This window comes from Ascidia mentula, chromosome 5, assembly GCF_947561715.1.
Source record: "Ascidia mentula chromosome 5, kaAscMent1.1, whole genome shotgun sequence".
NCBI classification, from domain to species: domain Eukaryota; kingdom Metazoa; phylum Chordata; class Ascidiacea; order Phlebobranchia; family Ascidiidae; genus Ascidia; species Ascidia mentula.
The window spans coordinates 9,574,733-9,596,861 of NC_138570.1; the positions used below are offsets into that span (position 1 = coordinate 9,574,733).

Here is a 22,129-nt window from a genome sequence, read left to right on the forward strand (position 1 = left end):
CCAAAGTCAGTGGGCTAAATTCTTTGTCCTCTAGACTTGGAACAATGGACAGTCGACTGCAAAGAAATAAAAGGTTGCTGTGCGCAGCATTGCTCTTAAATCAGGCAGCACATGTCACTGTAGAAAGTAAGTTTTTACAATCTGGCAACACAGGTCGAGATCAAAGTAATTTAATTTGAGACGGTGTGTCCAACTATTACCATTTCAAGTCTGCACTGGCTGCATTTTTACAAGAAATAAACACCGTAATAGCCTTCAGAGCAACGGGAAATTACTAGAGGGAAACAACATCATTTTCTGCAACTGTATAATTGACAACAAAAGCTAATTTCGACACATTTGGTGTATCTTTATGCTGCGAGCGGTTAAAAACGTCGAAACTAGCATATATATGTTACATTGTGTTGAGAGCAATAACTGACAGCAATCCCTTTTGGGACCATATTTAACGAAGATAATATACAGGTCTTCAAAGCTCACTCAACCAAAGCAAAGGGACGAATGCTCTCGCGGTCTTGTACGTGTGCATGGTGCTTTCAGCACTATTTCTACCCTCATTTGTTATCAACAGGATTGGTTGCAAAAAAACTCTTGCATGTTCGTCCTTCACCTACGCCATTTACGTCATTGGTAAGCGTTGTCAATTAAAGGTGATCTTCCGATTAATGGCGTTTTAGTCTGTACATATATCAGTTTATGAACAAAGTTACGCCCAGATAATAATTCGTGTATTCAATTTTTCATTCAGCCAACTTTTACCCAAGTAACTATACACTGATTCCTGCTGCTGTGATCATCGGAATTGGGGCAGGAATCTTGTGGCCTACTGTCTTTGCCTACGTCGCTCGTATGTCAGGCAACACCGCTAATCAACGCCCGGAACTATTTACACGTTACAATAAGGAGACTTTTGCAACGTTGTTTGCCTGTCTCAACTTTCGCTTGTTGGTTGGAAGCTCGGTAATGTTGGCTTTACTTTTCACTTCGTCTACTATTTTCGATAATGAAGTTAGCAGCGTGGTGAACAAAACTGCAAACACAACTTCAAGCACAGATTGTGGGTTGTTTTCTGTTTCTACTGATTCTGTTCTTTACAGTATTCTTGGAGGATTTTTGTTGTTGTTGTTGAGGCGATTATACAACTCTCTGTCGTTGTGCGCCGCTTGACCGGACATCCGAGTGACGTAAGTGAAGGTCGTTGGCCACATGAGTCCAGCGCCAATTCCCAAAATGGCTGCAGCCGGTATGAGTGTATAGGCGGTTGGGTAAAAGTTTGCTAAAAGAAAAAAATTCCACATGAAAAATGGCATATGAAGGCAACTGCAAGCTCCGCAAGCTGCGCACTTCAGTAACTTGAGTTGTCATTATACAACAGTCTCTTGATGATGTAACAATGTATCACTTCATGTTAATGTTGGGCTCTGTCGTGGCTATTGTCGTACATTTAGCTTTCAGGGTTATTTTTTGTCACCAGCATGCCAGTTGCTAGCTTCGACTGCAGCAACAATTGGATTTCCGCTTCCAATTGAAAAAAGGAAAGGAAACAGACAGCTAAAATGCACAGTGAGCATTAATAGTGTCTCGTTTTCCACATATCAAAATTGTATCCCTTACAACAGTGCGCTTGGTCGTTCAAAGTTAACTGATTATACAGCACCTTACCTATAGTGTACATTCCATAGGTTAAAAGAGAACAGGCAAGAGTCTTTTTACAGCCAATTCTGCTGACAACAAATGAGGGCAGGAGAAGTGCTGAAACGACCATCGACACGTACAAAACTGCGAGTGCATTTGTCCCCTTGCCTTGATTAAGTGAGCTTTGAAGACCTGCACATTTCACAAATGGTAAACCTTTTAAACGGCATCCCAACCACAAAATATCAACGCGAATGCTAATTGGAGTTTGTTGCAAGAATTAAACACATACGAGGCGAACACTTACCCAGTCGAACAATTGTCTGCCTTAACTTGTTGAAATAACACCGTTACTGTGTTTGCACAGTTTCAGACACACTTACTTTCCAAAGTAACGTAGGCCGACTGGTTGACAAGTAATGCAGCACACAACAACCACTTGCTTCTTGACAGTTTACCATCCATATCGGAAAATTAGGTTTTCTGAAAATGGACACTCATGCTCCAATGTAACACTCTTCGCAAACATAAATGTTAGTTCCGCTTGAGATAGCAAGTGACACATTAACGACACTTCGACACCAAAGCTCGGATTGCGGTACAAAGCAAAAGCTTTTTTCACTTCACGAACGTACTCCCAGGCGCCGCGAGCATTTCTAGTGGTTAACTGGAAATTGTGAAACGTATGTTGTCTTACGGAGTTGTTATGGCGCATTTAAACCATTACTGTTGTTGCTGCACATAATTGCTGAACCAAATTTGCTTGGTCTCGGCTTCAGAATTAGGGTCTGTGTTACAGTTCCTATACAACAAAGTGCTTCTGGTCAGATATTTACATTGGGGTGTGTTATTAACCTGTGCAGCCCGAAACGCGTGTTTCCAACCCGTGATATCCTTGGTAAATTCAACTCGCTGCCTTCCTTAAATTCCTATTATCAGCAGGTTATGATTATGTTACACAGACTGGGAAATAGTTGTTTCAAGGAACAACATACGTCGGTGAGGAGAAAAGCAATGCATAAAACTGGTAACATGATCTTGGATACAAAACCATTTTTGCTCTTTTCTTCGTGGTTTCTTCTCAAACAGTCAATACAACATCATATACAACATATATTTGTCAGTTTTTATATAATTCATGTAATTCCAACAAAATTATGTACAGTTTACACACTAGCAATAGCACAACAGCAACAAGCAATAAGCTGAAGAGGTCTTGTTTCATAAAATGAGTTTATGTTCCATTTTTTTTCTTGTTGCTAAGATTACACACATACACACATAAGATGGCATGCTAATTTTGACACATGATTGGTAGACTGGCACACTGTGTCTAAAGTGTTGCCGACCATTAAAACAGAAACGTAGTGTGGTGCATATTTGTTCATTGACTCTTCCAAAGTTTTCGAAATTCTTTGTGTTGAATTAACGTACAAACAATGAACAAAGCATACGCGGTGAAAATCATGGGCATCAAAAATGCGATCAAATGCCATGGCAAAGCAACTGACATTATAGCGTACATTATTGCAGTTCCGGTCGCTTCCGCTGATGATATCAACGAACCAAAGGCGTCTCGGTCATTTGGAAAAAAGTCGGCGAATGAACTTGGTGTTTGTGTTTTGATTAACGAACGGCCAATACTAAATGAGATAATTGTGAAAAAATAAGGCCACACGGGTTCGCCCGTGCGCCATAAAAGGAGAGGCAAAAATCCTGCGATTTCAAACACTGTGGCCAAACCGAAGAGTGCCCGATAACTCATAACTTGAAGCAGTTTACCTGAAACGATACTCGATGCCACCATGGAAAAGGAAAGCACAATCATCATGTAAGACACGTAAAATAAACCTGCAAAAATATAATATAAATAAGTTTTTGTTTTGCGTGGAAACTAAATCTCAAGGCCAAAATAAAGTAGAATGCATGATAACTGAGATAGTTCCAAACATTTGTTTCTAATAGCTTTTAATTGGCCTGATTTGCTTTTAGATATCTGCCCACAACTTGTCGAAACCAGCAAATACCAACCAGATTTCCGAAACCCTTGAGACGATGCTAAGCGTGCACCCGCATTGTAAAACTTTGAACAACTTTTTATCTCACGCAAACTTTAACGTTTACAGCACGATGTGGCAAAAAAATCCTACAAAATTATTCTTTTGAAACCGGAGAGATATTTTGAGAAAGTTTTCGACGCCTTTAGCGAAATCTCGCTAAGCAGTTCGGAATTACAGTTGCCGTATTTTATGTGCTGCACGCATATTCATAATTAGACAAAAAAGGCTGCAGAGAACTGACCTAAACTATATATGCTATTTTATCGCTACTATATACGGTATTTTATCAACTTAGGATTTATCGTACCGTAGCCGCAAGATATCCAGTTGCCCAAGAAAGAACCTCGGACAAACGCTTGTATCAACCCGATAGTCAATGTTTGAGGCAGTGACAAGATTGCGACCAAGTCACCAAACAGAAGCTTCATCGATGATTTTAGCAGTGAAAATGCAGTGTTATTGTTATTTACGCTGCAATTTTCCGCAGTCTCAGGTGACTTTTCGTTGGTTTCATTAGATTCTATTGGTGTAAGGTTGATTACTGAAAGTACATTAGGTTTATATTCCGGGTAATTGTCCAGACAAAGGAATAAGATGATAGCTACACCGTGTAACAACAAAAATCCTCCAAGAATACTGTAAAGTGTCAGGTTCTTTACTTCAAGTTTCACTCGGCCATCAGAAGAATCAGTAGAAACAGAAAACAACCCACAATCTGTGCTTGAAGTTGTGTTTGCAGTTTTGTTCACCACGCTGCTAACTTCATTATCGAAAATAGTAGACGAAGTGAAAAGTAAAGCCAACATTACCGAGCTTCCAACCAACAAGCGAAAGTTGAGACAGGCAAACAACGTTGCAAAAGTCTCCTTATTGTAACGTGTAAATAGTTCCGGGCGTTGATTAGCGGTGTTGCCTGACATACGAGCGACGTAGGCAAAGACAGTAGGCCACAAGATTCCTGCCCCAATTCCGATGATCACAGCAGCAGGAATCAGTGTATAGTTACTTGGGTAAAAGTTGGCTGAATGAAAAATTGAATACACGAATTATTATCTGGGCGTAACTTTGTTCATAAACTGATATATGTACAGACTAAAACGCCATTAATCGGAAGATCACCTTTAATTGACAACGCTTACCAATGACGTAAATGGCGTAGGTGAAGGACGAACATGCAAGAGTTTTTTTGCAACCAATCCTGTTGATAACAAATGAGGGTAGAAATAGTGCTGAAAGCACCATGCACACGTACAAGACCGCGAGAGCATTCGTCCCTTTGCTTTGGTTGAGTGAGCTTTGAAGACCTGTATATTATCTTCGTTAAATATGGTCCCAAAAGGGATTGCGGTCGGTTATTGCTCTTAACACAATGTAACATATATATGCTAGTTTCGACGTCAACCGCTCGCAGCATAAAGATACACCAATTGTGTCGAAATTAGATTTTGTTGTCAATTATACAGTTGCAGAAAATGATCTTGTTTCCCTCTAGTAATTTCCCATTGCACTGAAGGCTATTACGGTGTTTATTTCTTGTAAAAATGCAGCCAGTGCAGATTTGAAGTTGTAATAATTGGACACAACGTCTCAAATTAAATTACTTTGATCAACTCGATCTGTGTTGCCAGAGTATTTTTTGTAAAAACTTACTTTCTACAGTGACATGTGCTGCCTGATTTAAGAGCAATGCTGCGCACAGCAACCTTTTATTTCTTTGCAGTCGACTGTCCATTGTTCCAAGTCTAGAGGACAAAGAATTTAGCCCACTGTCTTTGGCACATGCGGGACTTTTCCATGCGTATCTAAAGTGATCCGCTTGACTGCATTCGCTTGCGAAAAAACAAGTTCAGTTCTACCAGGGCGCAGCACAGGTTTCGCACGATTTGTCTGTTTTAGCTGCGGACGAAACATTTCCTGTTAAATGTCCACAAACTATACGCACATTCCCGCGTGCAGATTGAAACAAAATGAGCGAATTGTTTGCGTATGTACAGAAAACTAAGCATTAGAAAGTTAATAGCACAAAAAATTTGCAACCAACCTAAATTTTGCACCCCCGATATAAAGCAAATGAAAGCAAGATTTTACATTACTTACGCATTCATTACAAACATACTTTTTCGAGTGCATACTACGCAGACGACCACCTTATGTACCAAGTTTTAAAGGCAGAAAACTCGATCAAATAACTTAGCGAAGTGCTTTACACACGATACGCGCCTTGGGCGAATTGATCTTCCGTATAGCCTTAACTTCGCTAAATTGACTCTCATGCAAAAAACAACGGAGTCAAAACAATGCAGCTCTGCGGGTGTCGACCGCTTTGTCTGTTTCAGCTACGAACGGAAACTTATGCGTGTGTAAATGTACACAAGCTTACGCATATTAGGACGTGCGAATCTAAGCACCAAAAACGTCCTATAAAATACACTGAGGCGACTCTACAGCACATTTTGTTAAACACCATGTGAGAAATATCCTAACTTAACTTAATAATAATACTGTTTGTTGTCCTAAGACCATTGAATTAGGTTTTCAAGAAAAAAGTTTTGTGTCTTATAATAATGTCCACAGTCTTGTGCACTTGGTTGATGATTATAAAATGTATGGTTCACTTGATTTATTCATATTTGTGTCAAATCTTCATGTAAATATTTCATAGTGAGAAAATATGAGAGTGTCCTTGTATGGATGACTGGAAGACATACAGCTGCAGCATTTTATGTGAATCTAGTAATGATTTTTTATGCGCTAAAACCATATTTTTTACTCTAACCATATCTTTTTCAGATTCATACGATTGCTGTGCAACATAAGCGTACACTACGAAAGAAATTGAGTCTTCATTTTCAGAGAGTGACGACAATGAAATAGTACCACCTCTCCTCAGAACAGACAGTTTTTCAATTTCTTTAAATGTGCCAAAAATCTTTACCAGTTCACCACCAAGGTAAATGCAAAATAAAATGAAAGCCACTATTAATACAAACTCTGTTTCAGCCCATTTGTTATTCCGAAAAAGATGTCGCCTCGAAAAAAAAGAAGAGTGGAACAAGATTATTTAGCCAACATTTTTCATATGGTCATGAAAAACTCAAATGAGTTACAATCCATTCCAGTGAAGCTCATTGCAATGGAAAATCAAATGGTTAAGCTTGTAAACAAGGAAACAAAAGCTGCATCTTTGGCAATTAATTTTAAACCAGCTAAAGAAGAACAGGAATTGCAAGTTACCATGGAGAACATGAAGGTAGTTAAAAAATGTGACTTCCCAAACTTTGTTGGCTTACAGCATAACACAAAATAAAAACTTTTTTTCTGGCACTTAGTGGCAAATTGTGGAGCATTTGCATTACAATGTTACCATGAATATAACTTGCATATTGAATACATACATGCAGGGGCGTATCCAGGAATTTTTAAGGGGGGGGGGGGGGGGGGCAAATGTTTTAGGGAATTCCCGATTTTCAGGTATAAACTAAGGTTAATTGTGGGCGAGAATCGCACAATACGAACGCCGGTGTTCGCGCCAATCGTCACATAAACGGTGGCTTTCTGGCTTGCGCAATTGTGTTACGCTATGGAAAGTTTAACAACTAAACTAATTGACTTTCACGCAAGTAAACCGCTTGTTATTACAACGTGGCCACTGAAAAACGACGTTTCGTACGTGAACTGACGAAAAATGACACTTGTTTCGTAACAATGCAACATGTTTGGTAACATTACCAAGTGTTCGGTAAAAATGCTCCCTGTTTGGAAACAATGGCGAACGCAAGCACGATGCGGTTTTTCGGTCAACGTCAAAGAAAATTTCTGGTTTTCACGCGGATTTTGACAAAAAAATACGGTGGCGTTTGTTTAGTTATCAAAAAAGACCAAAATATTTCACAAAAGGGGGGGGGGGGGGGTTGTACCCCCCCTAGATACGCCCATGCAATAAGCTTGCAGCACCCTGGTTGGGAATTATTTGTATGTTGTGGTCTATAATTTGTACTAGGTATTTTGTGTTATACAACCATGGTCGAATTGCTGAGATTGTCGAACGAGTTTCTTTACGTGGGAATATACGTAGTTTTTTGAAGCTGTTTCTGCACCGTGAACTTGCAATGAAATTTTCTTGGACTGGAATGTGAGAAAAAAGGAAGCCAAATTTAAAGATTTCTTTCATGGAGCACAAACTGTACTTGTTTTTAATAAGTAAGTATTCATATGTGACTATTAATTGCTACTGCATGTTGATTTGAGGTAATTATTGTGAAGTGCGTAAGTTCTTTTTTTAGCATTGCATTTTGTTTAACATTGTTTTTAAACTTAGATGTTCTACATCACACTAAACACGAAAACTTCGGGCATCAGCTGCCAAAGGAAATTCAAATTTGTTAGGCCAGTGCCGCAGGGCGACGAAAGATCAGTAGTAGTTCAAGCAGTACACAATTCCTGTGACTGATGTGTTTGTGTGAACACAATAAATATTCTTTAAACATATTGTGGTGGTGATGTTCCTGTTACCAAACATAGATATATATATGGGACATGTAAAACATTCAAGCAAGGTACATCACTGACGGTCGAAGTTTGGCCGGATGTTCACTTTCGTGTCATACCCCATATATAGAAGTATGGGCAATCAATTGGAAGCATTTCTTGGGCCAAGCATAATGCTTCCAAAATTGATTGTGGCCCGTAGATAAATTTCTGACTTGGAAGTTAGGAGATTTCTCACATGGTGTTTAACAAAATGTGCTGCAGAGTCGCCTCAGTGTATTTTATAGGACGTTTTTGGTGCTTAGATTCGCACGTCCTAATATGCGTAAGCTTGTGTACATTCACACACGCATAAGTTTCCGTTCGTAGCCGAAACAGACAAAGCGGTCGACTCCCGCAGAGCTGCATTGTTTTGACTCCGTTGTTTTTTGCATGAGAGTCGCAAAAGGCTACACGGAAGATCAATTCGCCCAAGGCGCGTATCGTGTGTAAAGCACTTCGCTAAGTTATATTTGATACAGTTTTCTGCCTTTAAAACTTGGAACATAAGGTGGTCGTCTGCGTAGTATATGCACTCGAAAAAGTATGTTTGTAATGAATACATAAGTAATGTAAAATCTTGCTTTTATTTGCTTTATATCGGGGGTGCAAAATTTAGGTTGGTTGCAAATTTTTTGTGTTTTTAACTTTCTATTGCTTAGCTTTTTGTACATACGCAAACAATTCGCTCTTTTTTGTTTCAATCTGCACGCGGGAATATGCGTATAGTTTGTGGACACTTAACAGGAATTTTTTCGTTCGCAGCTAATACAAACAAATCGTGCGAAACCTGTGCGCCCTGGTGGAACTGAACTTGTTTTTTCGGAAGCGAATGCAGTCAAGCGGATCACTTTACTTACGCATGGAAAAGTCGCGCATGTGACAAAGTCAGTGGGCTAAATTCTTTGTCCTATAGACTTGGAACAATGGACAGTCGACTGCAAAGAAATAAAAGGTTGCTGTGCGCAGCATTGCTCTTAAATCAGGCAGCACATGTCACTGTAGAAAGTAAGTTTTTACAAAAAATACTCTGGCAACATAGGTCGAGTTGATCAAAGTAATTTAATTTGAGACGGTGTGTCCAATTATTACAACTTCAAGTCTGCACTGGCTGCATTTTTACAAGAAATAAACACCGTAATAGCCTTCAGAGCAATGGGAAATTACTAGAGCGAAACAACTGTATTATTGACAACAAAAGCCAATTTCGACACAATTGGTGTATCTCTATGCTGCGAGCGGTTGAAAACGTCGAAACTAGCATATATATGATACATTGTGTTAAGAGCAATAACCGACAGCAAACCCTTTTGGGACCATATTTAACGAAGATAATATACAGGTCTTCAAAGCTCACTCAACCAAAGCAAAGGGACGAATGCTCTCGCGGTCTTGTACGTGTGCATGGTGCTTTCAGCACTATTTCTACCCTCATTTGTTATCAACAGGATTGGTTGCAAAAAAACTCTCGCATGTTCGTCCTTCACCTACGCCATTTACGTCATTGGTAAGCGTTGTCAATTAAAGGTGATCTTCCGATTAATGGCGTTTTAGTCTGTACATATATATCAGTTTATGAACAAAGTTACGCCCAGATAATAATGCGTGTATTCAATTTTTCATTCAGCCAACTTTTACCCAAGTAACTATACACTGATTCCTGCTGCTGTGATCATCGGAATTGGGTCAGGAATCTTGTGGCCTACTGTCTTTGCCTACGTCGCTCGTATGTCAGGCAACACCGCTAATCAACGCCCGGAACTATTTACACGTTACAATAAGGAGACTTTTGCAACGTTGTTTGCCTGTCTCAACTTTCGCTTGTTGGTTGGAAGCTCGGTAATGTTGGCTTTACTTTTCACTTCGTCTACTATTTTTGATAATGAAGTTAGCAGCGTGGTGAACAAAACTGCAAACACAACTTCAAGCACAGATTGTGGGTTGTTTTCTGTTTCTACTGATTCTTCTGATGGCCGAGTGAAACTTGAAGTAAAGAACCTGACACTTTACAGTATTCTTGGAGGATTTTTGTTCTTACACGGTGTAGCTATCATCTTATTCCTTTGTCTGGACAATTACCCGGAATATAAACCTAATGTACTTTCAGTAATCAACCTTACACCAACAGAATCTAATGAAACCAACGAAAAGTCACCTGAGACTGCGGAAAATTGCAGCGTAAATAACAATAACACTGCATTTTCACTGCTAAAATCATCGATGAAGCTTCTGTTTGGTGACTTGGTCGCAATCTTGTCACTGCCTCAAACATTGACTATCGGGTTGATACAAGCGTTTGTCCGAGGTTCTTTCTTGGGCAACTGGATATCTTGCGGCTACGGTACGATAAATCCTAAGTTGACAAAATACCGTATATAATAGCGATAAAATAGCATATATAGTTTAGGTCAGTTCTCTGCAGCCTTTTTGTCTATTATAAATATGCGTGCAGCACATAAAATACGGCAACTGTATTTCTGCTTTACGAGATTTCCCTAAAGGCGTCAAAATATTTTCAAAATTAAATAAAACATCTCTCCGGTTTCAAAAGAATAATTTTGTAGGATTTTTTTGCCACATCGTGCTGTTAACGTTAAAGTTTGCGTGTGATAAAAAGCTGTTCAAAGTTTTACAATGCGAGTGCACGCTTAGCATCGTCTCAAGGGTTTCGGAAATCTGGTTGGTATTTGCTGGTTTCGACAAATTGTGGGCAGATATCTAAAAGCAAATCAGGCCAATTAAAAGCTGTTAGAAACCTACTTTATTTTGGGCCTGAGATTTAGTTTCCACGCAAAACAAAAACGTATTTATATTATATTTTTGCAGGTTTATTTTACGTGTCGTACATGATGATTGTGCTTTCCTTTTCCATGGTGGCATCGAGTATCGCTTCAGGTAAACTGCTTCAAATTATGAGTTATCGGGCACTTTTCGGTTTGGCCACATTGTTTGAAATCGCAGGATTTTTGCCTCTCCTTTTGTGGCGCACGGGCGAAGCCGTGTGGCCTTATTTTTTCACGATTATCTCATTTAGTATTGGCCGTTCGTTAATCAAAACACAAACACCAAGTTCATTCGCCGACTTTTTTCCAAATGACCGAGACGCCTTTGGTTCGTTGATATCATCAGCGGAAGCGACCGGAACTGCAATAATGTACGCTATAATGTCAGTTGCTTTGCCATGGCATTTGATCGCATTTTTGATGCCCATGATTTTCACCGCGTATGCTTTGTTCGTTGTTTGTACGTTAATTCAACACAAAGAATTTCGAAAACTTTGGAAGAGTCAATGAACAAATATGCACCACACTACGTTTCTGTTTTAATGTTCGGCAACACTTTAGACACGGTGTGCCAGTCTACCAATCATGTGTCAAAATTAGCGTGCCAATATTATGTGTGTATGTGTGTAGTGTTAGTAACAAGAAAAAAATGGAATATTAACTCATTTTATGAAACAAGACCTCTTCAGCTTATTGCTTGTTGCTGTTGTGCTATTGCTAGTGTGTAAACTGTACATAATTTTGTTGGAATTTCATGAATTATATAAAAACTGATAAATATATGATGTATATGATGTTGTATTGACTGTTTGAGAAGAAACCACGAAGGAAAGAGCAAAAATGGTTTTGTATCCAAGATCATGTTACCAGTTTTCTGCATTGCTTTTCTCCTCACCGACGTATGTTGTTCCTTGAAACAGCTATTTCCCAGTCTGTGTAACATAATCATAACCTGCTGATAATAGGAATTTAAGGAAGGCAGCGAGTTGAATTTACCAAGGATATCACGGGTTGGAAAGATTGCGTTTCGGGCTGCACAGGTTAATAACACACCCCAATGTAAATATCTGACCAGCTAAAAATTGAAGCTCTCTGTTGTATAGGAAATGTAACACAGACCCTAATTCTGAACCCGAGACCAAGCAAATTTGGTTCAGCAATTATGTGCAGCAACAACAGTAATGGTTTAAATGCGCCATAACAACTCCGTAAGACAACACACGTTTCACAATTTCCAGTTAACCACTAGAAATGCTCGCGGCGCCTGGGAGTACGTTCGTGAACTGAAAAAAGCTTTTGGTTTGTACCGCAATCCGAGCTTTGGTGTCGCAGTGTCGTTAATGTGTCACTTGCTATCTCAAGCGGAACTAACATTTATGTTTGCGAAGAGTGTTACATTGGAGATTGAGTGTCTATTTTCAGAAAACCTAATTTTCCGATATGGATGGTAAACTGTCAAGAAGCAAGTGGCTGTTGTGTGCTGCATTACTTGTCAACCAGTCGGCCTACGTTACTTTGGAAAGTAAGTGTGTCTGAAACTGTGCAAACACGGTGTTATTTTGAACGCCCAATCATTTAACCACTAACCAGTTGTGTCAACAAGTTAAGGCAGACAATTGTTCGACTGGGTAAGTTTTCGCCTCGTATGTGTTTAATTCTTGCAACAAACTCCAATCAGCAACCGCGTTGATATTTTGTGGTTGGGATGCCGTTTAAAAGGTTTACCATTTGTGAAATGTGCAGGTCTTCAAAGCTCACTTAATCAAGGCAAGGGGACAAATGCACTCGCAGTTTTGTACGTGTCGATGGTCGTTTCAGCACTTCTCCTGCCCTCATTTGTTGTCAGCAGAATTGGCTGCAAAAAGACTCTTGCCTGTTCTCTTTTAACCTATGGAATGTACACTATAGGTAAGGTGCTGTATAATCAGTTCACTTTGAACGACCAAGCGCACTGTTGTAAGGGATAAAATTTTGATATGTGGAAAACGAGACACTATTAATGCTCACTGTGCATTTTGGCTGTCTGTTTCCTTTCCTTTTTTCAATTGGAAGCGGAAATCCAATTGTTGCTGCAGTCGAAGCTAGCAACTGGCATGCTGGTGACAAAAAATAACCATGAAAGCTAAATGCACGACAATAGCCACGACAGAGCCCAGCATTAACATAAAGTGATACATTATTACATCATCAAGAGACTGTTGTATAATGACAACTGAAGTTACTGAAGTGCGCGGCTTGCGGAGCTTGCAGTTGCCTTCATATGCCATTTTTCATGTGGAATTTTTTCTTTTAGCAAACTTTTACCCAACCGCCTATACACTCATACCGGCTGCAGCCATTTTGGGAATTGGCGCTGGACTCATGTGGCCAACGGCCTTCACTTACGTCACTCGGATGTCCGGTCAAGCAGCGCACAACGACAGAGAGTTGTATAATCGCCTCAACAAGGAGACATTTGGATCTTTGTACACATGCACCAGTTTTAGCATGGTCGTAGGGAGTTTGGTCATGCTCATTTTGTTATACTCTACCTCATTTGTTTTCGAATCAGAACAGGGAAATAATGAAATGAATACTACTCAAGTTCCTAACCAAATTGTTTGTGGACTGTTTTATGAGAATGCGGATTCTTCGGAGAGCGGTGGGGCAGTCAAAGTAAGCAGCATGACGCTTTACATTATTCTAGGGGGATTTTTGATACTTAACTGCTTGGCTGTGGGTCTGAGTCTGTGTCTGGACGACTATTCCGAAAACGAACCGCTTGAAGAAGAGTTGGAGTTCGTTACAGGTGAAGCAAAATCAAGTGGTCAAGTTCTTAAATCATCCACAGAGAGTTCCACGTTAAAAAACAGACAAACAGACATAAATCCTCCCATCAAGGATACTTCCTCGCTTGCGCGGTTAAAATGCACCCTTAAGTTGCTAGGTAGTGATTTGGTCGCCATCTTGTCACTTCCCCACACAATGAAAATAGGATTGTTACAAGCATTTCTGCGAGGAACATTTATGGCAAGTTGGATATCATGTCAACACGGTGAGATTTTGTCTACTCACGTTTGAACTAAAATTTGTTCGCCGTAATAAAATATCGTGTTCTAGTTTTTGACCCAGTTGTGTTTTAAAGTGCCACTGCAGTCATTTTAAAGTGCCACTGCAGTCATATCCAATTGTTAATTCATTAATACCGTCATTTTGACGTACATTGTGATGACGACCTTACTTTGTGCTGGAGTAATGTGAGGCACAAACATTTCCAGAACATACAGAAGTACGATTCCGCATTAAACCATTAACTTTACTTAATACTTGCTTTACGTCACGCTATGCCTATCAATTTCTCGCATGCATACGGAACATAAGGCATGCCTGCAGTCCACTGTTTTGTAACCTCTGTGCATGACCAAAACAGTTAACTTCGTGCGCAGAGAGCAAGCATGGCTTGTTTTTTGCTGACTCAGCATATAATCTGGGTCATGCTAGGGTGAACACGATCTTCATGGATTTAAATTCAATGGCGCTAGAGATCACCATAAATGACTCAAAAAATACAGGGAGTTTGGTCGAAGTAGCAACAAAAAAAAACGGTTTTAACCGCGCACACTTTTTAATTATCAATTTATATCCGAAAATTTTCGTCGCAGAGCTCTTTAATGTTCGCCATTAGGAATTTTTTTCTAATTAACTGTTATGTTTGTTACCAAAGCCTGTTACTCAATTTTTACGTCTTCACTTGCAGGATTATTTTATGTTTCATACATGATGCTCGCGCTGTCCCTTTCTATGATGGTATCGAGCTTCACATCCAGTAAACTCCTTCAGATAATAAGCCTTCGCACCATGTTTGGTTTGGCCACAATCTTGGAACTCGCGGGCTTCTCAGCGCTTTTACTGTGGCGTGAGGGTGAGCCCGCGTGGCCGTATTTCATCATAATGTTTGCATTTGGTTTTGGTCGGTCTTTGATAAAAACGCAAACACCCAGTGCCTTTGCAACGTTTTTTCCCCATGATCAAGATGCTGCAGGGTCTCTACTGTTCTTCTCTGAACCCATCGGCGCCGCGTCTGGTTATGTAATAACGTCTTTTGTTTTGCCGATTTATGTAATTATATTCTTGATGCCGATGACTTTCGTAGCGTACATTTCGTTCATTGCCTGCACTTTGATTGAGAGCAAAGATATACGCAAAACATGTTTGGCTGATTGAAGTCGTTCCCCCTTTTTTCTTTTTCTTTCGTGCCCCTGCGTGTTTCAGTGTGTTTCACTTGTTGCGTCATTCCTGATGAAGTCTCTCCGCATGGCAGAAACGTCGTAAAAATACAGTACGTTTATGCCAGAAGATCAGTACATTTTTAACTGATATATCTCATTCATTCCTTCAGCTGAGTGGTACACATATAAATGGCTTACCGCGTGCATTTGTTCGCCCTCCGCCATTTTAAACAATATATGAATATCACAACTGTCGTTGGTTTTGACGTTTCGTCAAAAAATTGCATTTACCGCATGTGCCGTGGTATCAGTACCACTATAGGACTGTGCATAAAATGGATCACTCTCACTGAACAATGAATGCTGGTTTTAGAAATTTATTTAGCATGTTCTTTGAATACATTTTTCTGGTCCAAATAGTTTAAATGTATCATGTTAATAAAGGTTCGATTTGAGATTAATCCTAAACCTATGGTTCTCAAAGTAGGACCAAATATGTGATATGAAATGGTGGTTTGGGACATTTGCTGAATCCTGTAAGAAATTATCGAGATACCAATAAACACGATCACGGGATGGAACACGTGAAAACTAGAACAATCTTAGATCAAACTAATGTGTATCCAACATCAGGTGCAACTCTATTAATATTATTAAGTGCAACTATAAATTTTGACAAAAAATTACACCAAATAGTAAATGTTTGACTGTTATGGGGCCTGAGATATGTTTGGTGGCCAAATTGGGGCCTGGGTTAAAAATTTTGCACCACTGAAATAAGTTGGTAGTAGTATACTATCACTTTTAGATTTTTAGAAAACTGTGGCGAGTTAAGCCTGTGTGTTAATGGAAAAGACTTGACGTTATGCGGTAACAATGGTTATTATTCCAAATTTCATCAATTTTTTTCATCAATGTTTGTGTGAGTCTGAAAGAACACACTTTTGTAGCCCAATAAACGGTGATGCAACGAAAAAGAAGCTGTGCGTTATCGAAGGTACAAATAAAGAACAGATCAGCTGAATGCGACAGTTTTGATTGTTTTTATGCAGCTGTATGTCCTCGAGGGAATAATTTTTGCAGCTTCTATCCCTTGAAAAGGCCTGATGAGATTGGCTGTTGTTTGTACTTTGCAACCACAACCGTTCGGAAAACCAGGTTTGAATTATACACACCGTTATCACAAAAAAATACTTGTCTTTTGACAGAGTTTAGTTTGCAAGTTTAAAAATTCTATTACTTTAGGACTCCAAGTAAAGATATATTTCTGTGACGCTGGGTTAAAAATGCACTTTTCGTGCCCCAAGGAAACTTCCACATAACAAGATTACGTTTTTGCAAGCACAATGGTTCTGGACCACGTGACTACATGGGTGCAACCATAGAATACTAAAACATGGAATGGAAACTCTTTTCGTCACGCATGAGTAACACTTTACCCAAAATGAAAAATGCATTGGGTTAAATGCGATTTTGGCGTTTTTCGGCGGCGAAAAACTCCAAGTTAATGTAACCATAAGAATTTATTCAAATGTAATTCAAGTAGTTTCATTCTTAATCTTTTAAAATATGTGGATGATTTTAATTATGACGCGCTCTAATACACTTTTTAACCATGTGTTACAAGTCACCTTACTGACTAAAAAAATGTTAATACGTCATCGCGTCAACCTCAAAGATGACGTAAGACATGTAATTACGTCATTCAAGTGATGACGTAATGTTTTAGATTTGCATATCTGCCTAAAAAGCAATCATGGGATTCAGAAACCTAATATTTGAACAAAACAGTCTAACCCAGAGGTCACATTTTTGCAGTCATTATTGGGTATGTATCAAAATGTTTCATAACTCCTCTTTTTGTAAAGACATATGTTGGATAGATGGTGCAGTACTACATGAAATAGTTTTTGGCCCAAAATGTCAGATTGTAGCCTTTGTAAACCAGATAAGATAGGGCCAAATTTAGCTGCTTAATTTTGAAGATTGTATTTACTTGGTTAACCATACCGTATTTTACGGACCATAAGGCGCAACTTAAATCCTTTTTTTTCCTCATAAATTGATCGTGCGCCTTATAAGCCGGTGCGCCTAATGTATGGATCAAGTAGTGCTTTATTGCCTACACTCAAAACCAGTACCGATACTATTATAAATAAACCACCGTCTTACACAATAAACTACGGTAAAAGCAACTAGCAACTGTGATATTCATACTATTGTGACTTGCCTACATTTATTACGTAACAAGTTTTTGTTTAAGGCCGCATCTCTCAATTAAATCCCAAAAATTGAGTTTTAGAAGTCATTTGTTATTGTGCACCTGGTTACAGTTTCTCTTGTTTGCCAAAAACAATTGCCGGGTCTGATGACTCATGAAGGGGGACTCCTATTGCTGAACAGAAAAAAAATTGATTGCAGCTGCATTAAGACAGCACATTGGGGGGTTTTGCAAAGGCTAACTGCTAAATTGTCAGTCCTAGGGGGTGTACAAACAGCCCCGGTGGGGCCCCAAGACAATTACAAGACATCCAATTCTTCATGAATTGTGTAGAGGAGGGTTGGTGGCATCACTTAATCGCAAATGGAGGTAACTTTCTCTGATTCATTTTTTCACAAAACAAACCTACACTTTTTTCTGCTTTTTTGACCAAAATAATGGCCAACAGAGGGTCAAAATGCCCCCGGGGGAGCAGTGTAAGTAGTTATTTTGATTATAAATTTGGCCACAATTCCTTGCCAAGGGTCCGCACTAACAGAAAATCACAAATTGAACATACTTTCTCTGATTCATTTTTTCACAAAATCAACCTCAATATTTGGGTAGTTTTTCAGCTACATGTACAACAGCACCCTCTACCAATTTACTGCCTGACTAATAGCCCTGAAAAACAAACTAAAACTGCCCCAAACACGCTGAAAATCGCCCTGGCAACAGCCTGTTCATCTGCGCTCATTCAACCAAAACACTGGCGCCCATGCATGACCCATTGCATTGTTACACATAATTTTACTCTGTTACGCAGGACAGAGTTCGAGAAGGGCAATTCCCAACCGGGAAAGTCTTTTCCATAGAAATACAGAGATGCGGCCTTAATGAGCTTTATCTGGTAACCCATACTCCTTAAAATACGTTGCGTTCTATAGCCCGGTGCGCCTTATGTATGAACAAAACACTAATCAAAGCAATTTATTGACAGTGCGCCTTATAATCGGGTGCGCCTTATGGTCCGTAAAATACGGTACTTAAATCTGGCCGTTTTTCATCTATTATGCAAATAATATTAAATAATAAATAAATAGTGGTAACTATCTAAAACATATTGACATAATCAAATAAATTCTTGTGTCGTTTTTTATATTCCATTGGTTTTGAGCAATTCATGCCACATATGAGCCGATGCTCTGTGAATATTAATGAACTTGCTTTTTTTGTACTAGTAATCTACTTTATTCATTTTCCCACACATCACTGAGTTTTCTATTTGATTTCATTGTAAATATTTGGTTGCATATTGGCATTTTTGTCCGAAAGTTTGCCTTTTAAGTGTTGATTAGTCCAATATCCCCGAGAAGAAAACAAATTTGATGGAAATTATTTTTGTCAAACTATTGCACACGTAACAGAAGTATTTTTTTTACTCTTATCATAACACTTGGTTGAATGCTCCTGACACAGTTGAAAATATGTAATGTTTTGTTGAACTAAACATAATTGCCTTTTGTTTCAGCAAAATTGGACCTTTATATACTAACAACCTTTTTCACTAGTCATTTTTTTTCTTCTCAGATTATTTTTAAGTAAAACACAACAGAATTTGATTTAGATATATATTAAAATGCTTCTGAGGAGACATGTCATGTTGAAGAAAAAGATGAAAGTTTTCAGAATTTGCTCGTATGCAAACACTTAAAAACAAATTATAGTTGGTTTATATTGGAAGTATTCCCACTGCCCTTGAGTATTTGCAAGCAATCAACATATATTTTGTCAGGGCTTAGCTTTTTCAAACCCGTATTATGCACTAAAATGTTGTTTTGTGTTGGACTTTACTGACAACATTTGCACTCAGCAGTATGAACATGGTGTTGGTGAGGTACTTCCTGATATCAACTGATTTTAATAATTTGGCTCATTATAATATCTTCATCTCCATCTTCATCAAGATACTGAAAAAAGCAGTCATACTATCGTTTGTCAACTGTTTGTCAAATGCCCTGTTTTTGCAAAATAAATATTCCCAAACAATCGCATTACTGTGTGCAGAGATACTGTCGTAGAAAAAAACATAATAAGCAAGTAGTTGATTTTACATAACAAGCATAGTAGTTGATAATATTACTCGATTTAGCCTCCCACTGCTTGCAAACAGCAAAAGCGCGCAATTATTTGTTTATAGTTTGACCCAAAAGGCAGTAGACAGCAAATCGCCTTAAAAGATGATGCGACGCGATTTATTCAAAATCATCCACATATTTCAAAAGATGAGGGACCAAACTTCCTGTCACTTTAAAAAAGATTATATGCACTTATGTTGTCTCGGAGTTACAAAAGGATTACTTAATTGGTGGAAAGGTGTCAGAAGGTATAATAAATTGGTAACTTTTCCAATGAATATTCTTCAATTTTTTTCTTCTTCAGACAAAACCAAGCAAAGCTGTCAGCGACTGCTGTACAAAAGATGGATCAGCACATTAAACAATTCAAAGATTTTATTTCCGTAGAATTTAATCGCAAAATGCGAAAATTATCTGAAGTGGCCTACTGGAAGGCATCAGAGTTCAGACTTTTTTTGTTGTACACTGGATTTGTAATATTAAGGCACAAACATGTTATATCATCTACAAAATATAATCATTTTCTTAAGTTCTGCATTTCTTTACGATTCCTTGTATATTCACAGACAAGTGATCGTAACTTAAATTTATGCACACAGTTGTTCAAAAGTTTTGTCTCCGAGTGTCCAACTTTTTATGGAAAAAGTTTTGTGTCTTATAATAATGTCCACAGTCTTGTGCACTTGGTTGATGATTATAAAATGTATGGTTCACTTGATTTATTCATATTTGTGTCAAATCTTCATGTAAATATTTCATAGTGAGAAAATATGAGAGTGTCCTTGTATGGATGACTGGAAGACATACAGCTGCAGCATTTTATGTGAATCTAGTAATGATTTTTTATGCGCTAAAACCATATTTTTTACTCTAACCATATCTTTTTCAGATTCATACGATTGCTGTGCAACATAAGCGTACACTACGAAAGAAATTGAGTCTTCATTTTCAGAGAGTGACGACAATGAAATAGTACCACCTCTCCTCAGAACAGACAGTTTTTCAATTTCTTTAAATGTGCCAAAAATCTTTACCAGTTCACCACCAAGGTAAATGCAAAATAAAATGAAAGCCACTATTAATACAAACTCTGTTTCAGCCCATTTGTTATTCCGAAAAAGATGTCGCCTCGAAAAAAAAGAAGAGTGGAACAAGATTATTTAGCCAACATTTTTCATATGGTCATGAAAAACTCAAATGAGTTACAATCCATTCCAGTGAAGCTCATTGCAATGGAAAATCAAATGGTTAAGCTTGTAAACAAGGAAACAAAAGCTGCATCTTTGGTAATTAATTTTAAACCAGCTAAAGAAGAACAGGAATTGCAAGTTACCATGGAGAACATGAAGGTAGTTAAAAAATGTGACTTCCCAAACTTTGTTGGCTTACAGCATAACACAAAATAAAAACTTTTTTTCTGGCACTTAGTGGCAAATTGTGGAGCATTTGCATTACAATGTTACCATGAATATAACTTGCATATTGAATACATACATGCAGGGGCGTATCCAGGAATTTTTAAGGGGGGGGGGGCAAATGTTTTAGGGAATTCCCGATTTTCAGGTATAAACTAAGGTTAATTGTGGGCGAGAATCGCACAATACGAACGCCGGTGTTCGCGCCAATCGTCACATAAACGGTGGCTTTCTGGAAAGTTTAACAACTAAACTAATTGACTTTCACGCAAGTAAACCGCTTGTTATTACAACGTGGCCACTGAAAAACGACGTTTCGTACGTGAACTGACGAAAAATGACACTTGTTTCGTAACAATGCAACATGTTTGGTAACATTACCAAGTGTTCGGTAAAAATGCTCCCTGTTTGGAAACAATGGCGAACGCAAGCACGATGCGGTTTTTCGGTCAACGTCAAAGAAAATTTCTGGTTTTCACGCGGATTTTGACAAAAAAATACGGTGGCGTTTGTTTAGTTATCAAAAAAGACCAAAATATTTCACAAAAGGGGGGGGGGGGTTGTACCCCCCCCTAGATACGCCCATGCAATAAGCTTGCAGCACCCTGGTTGGGAATTATTTGTATGTTGTGGTCTATAATTTGTACTAGGTATTTTGTGTTATACAACCATGGTCGAATTGCTGAGATTGTCGAACGAGTTTCTTTACGTGGGAATATACGTAGTTTTTTGAAGCTGTTTCTGCACCGTGAACTTGCAATGAAATTTTCTTGGACTGGAATGTGAGAAAAAAGGAAGCCAAATTTAAAGATTTCTTTCATGGAGCACAAACTGTACTTGTTTTTAATAAGTAAGTATTCATATGTGACTATTAATTGCTACTGCATGTTGATTTGAGGTAATTATTGTGAAGTGCGTATAAGTTCTTTTTTTAGCATTGCATTTTGTTTAACATTGTTTTTAAACTTAGATGTTCTACATCACACTAAACACGAAAACTTCGGGCATCAGCTGCCAAAGGAAATTCAAATTTGTTAGGCCAGTGCCGCAGGGCGACGAAAGATCAGTAGTAGTTCAAGCAGTACACAATTCCTGTGACTGATGTGTTTGTGTGAACACAATAAATATTCTTTAAACATATTGTGGTGGTGATGTTCCTGTTA

The 22,129-nt window shown here is 38.6% G+C and overlaps 5 protein-coding genes and 1 long non-coding RNA gene across 9 annotated transcripts; 4 read left to right on the forward strand and 2 right to left on the reverse strand.

Moving 5' to 3' along the window:
* The first annotated feature begins 23 nt into the window (after nt 1-23).
* Nucleotides 24-1,271, forward strand: LOC145902407 (protein unc-93 homolog A-like). Its single transcript, XM_082990356.1, has 3 exons — nt 24-126; nt 466-630; nt 749-1,271. Exons 1-3 carry the CDS (start codon nt 45-47, stop codon nt 1,165-1,167), a joined length of 666 nt encoding a protein of 221 aa, XP_082846482.1. The 5' UTR covers nt 24-44; the 3' UTR covers nt 1,168-1,271.
* Nucleotides 1,272-1,426: 155 nt separating this feature from the next.
* On the reverse strand, nt 1,427-2,149 carry LOC145902408 (putative potassium channel regulatory protein unc-93). Its single transcript, XM_082990357.1, has 3 exons — nt 2,019-2,149; nt 1,663-1,827; nt 1,427-1,551 (listed from the first exon to the last, which is right to left on the reverse strand). The coding sequence occupies exons 1-3, from the start codon at nt 2,098-2,100 to the stop codon at nt 1,445-1,447; spliced, it is 354 nt and encodes a 117-aa protein (XP_082846483.1). The 5' UTR covers nt 2,101-2,149; the 3' UTR covers nt 1,427-1,444.
* A 781-nt stretch (nt 2,150-2,930) lies between these two features.
* Nucleotides 2,931-5,448, reverse strand: LOC145902409 (protein unc-93 homolog A-like). Its single transcript, XM_082990358.1, has 4 exons — nt 5,346-5,448; nt 4,835-4,999; nt 4,003-4,716; nt 2,931-3,486 (listed from the first exon to the last, which is right to left on the reverse strand). The coding sequence occupies exons 1-4, from the start codon at nt 5,425-5,427 to the stop codon at nt 3,020-3,022; spliced, it is 1,428 nt and encodes a 475-aa protein (XP_082846484.1). The 5' UTR covers nt 5,428-5,448; the 3' UTR covers nt 2,931-3,019.
* Nucleotides 5,449-6,374: 926 nt separating this feature from the next.
* LOC145902410 (uncharacterized) lies at nt 6,375-6,780 on the forward strand. Its single transcript, XR_014402602.1, has 3 exons — nt 6,375-6,428; nt 6,486-6,645; nt 6,696-6,780. It is a non-coding gene; the product is annotated as an uncharacterized LOC145902410 (long non-coding RNA).
* A 2,214-nt stretch (nt 6,781-8,994) lies between these two features.
* On the forward strand, nt 8,995-11,768 carry LOC145902406 (protein unc-93 homolog A-like). Its single transcript, XM_082990355.1, has 4 exons — nt 8,995-9,230; nt 9,565-9,729; nt 9,850-10,563; nt 11,049-11,768. The coding sequence occupies exons 1-4, from the start codon at nt 9,149-9,151 to the stop codon at nt 11,513-11,515; spliced, it is 1,428 nt and encodes a 475-aa protein (XP_082846481.1). The 5' UTR covers nt 8,995-9,148; the 3' UTR covers nt 11,516-11,768.
* Nucleotides 11,769-12,365: 597 nt separating this feature from the next.
* On the forward strand, nt 12,366-22,058 carry LOC145904083 (protein unc-93 homolog A-like). Of its 4 annotated transcripts, none has more exons than XR_014402714.1 (9): nt 12,366-12,527; nt 12,749-12,913; nt 13,299-14,039; nt 14,742-14,906; nt 19,856-20,383; nt 20,441-20,600; nt 20,651-20,900; nt 21,617-21,816; nt 21,937-22,058. XR_014402714.1 is itself a non-coding variant. In XM_082992317.1 (5 exons), the coding sequence occupies exons 1-5, from the start codon at nt 12,446-12,448 to the stop codon at nt 15,206-15,208; spliced, it is 1,389 nt and encodes a 462-aa protein (XP_082848443.1). In that variant the 5' UTR covers nt 12,366-12,445; the 3' UTR covers nt 15,209-15,233. The 4 variants fall into 4 exon arrangements, 2 of the variants coding, with proteins under 2 accessions (XP_082848443.1, XP_082848442.1); XR_014402715.1 differs by having other exon boundaries at nt 21,692-21,816; XM_082992317.1 differs by lacking the exons at nt 19,856-20,383; nt 20,441-20,600; nt 20,651-20,900; nt 21,617-21,816; nt 21,937-22,058 and having other exon boundaries at nt 13,299-13,495; nt 13,562-14,039; nt 14,742-15,233.
* The last annotated feature ends 71 nt before the right edge of the window (nt 22,059-22,129 follow it).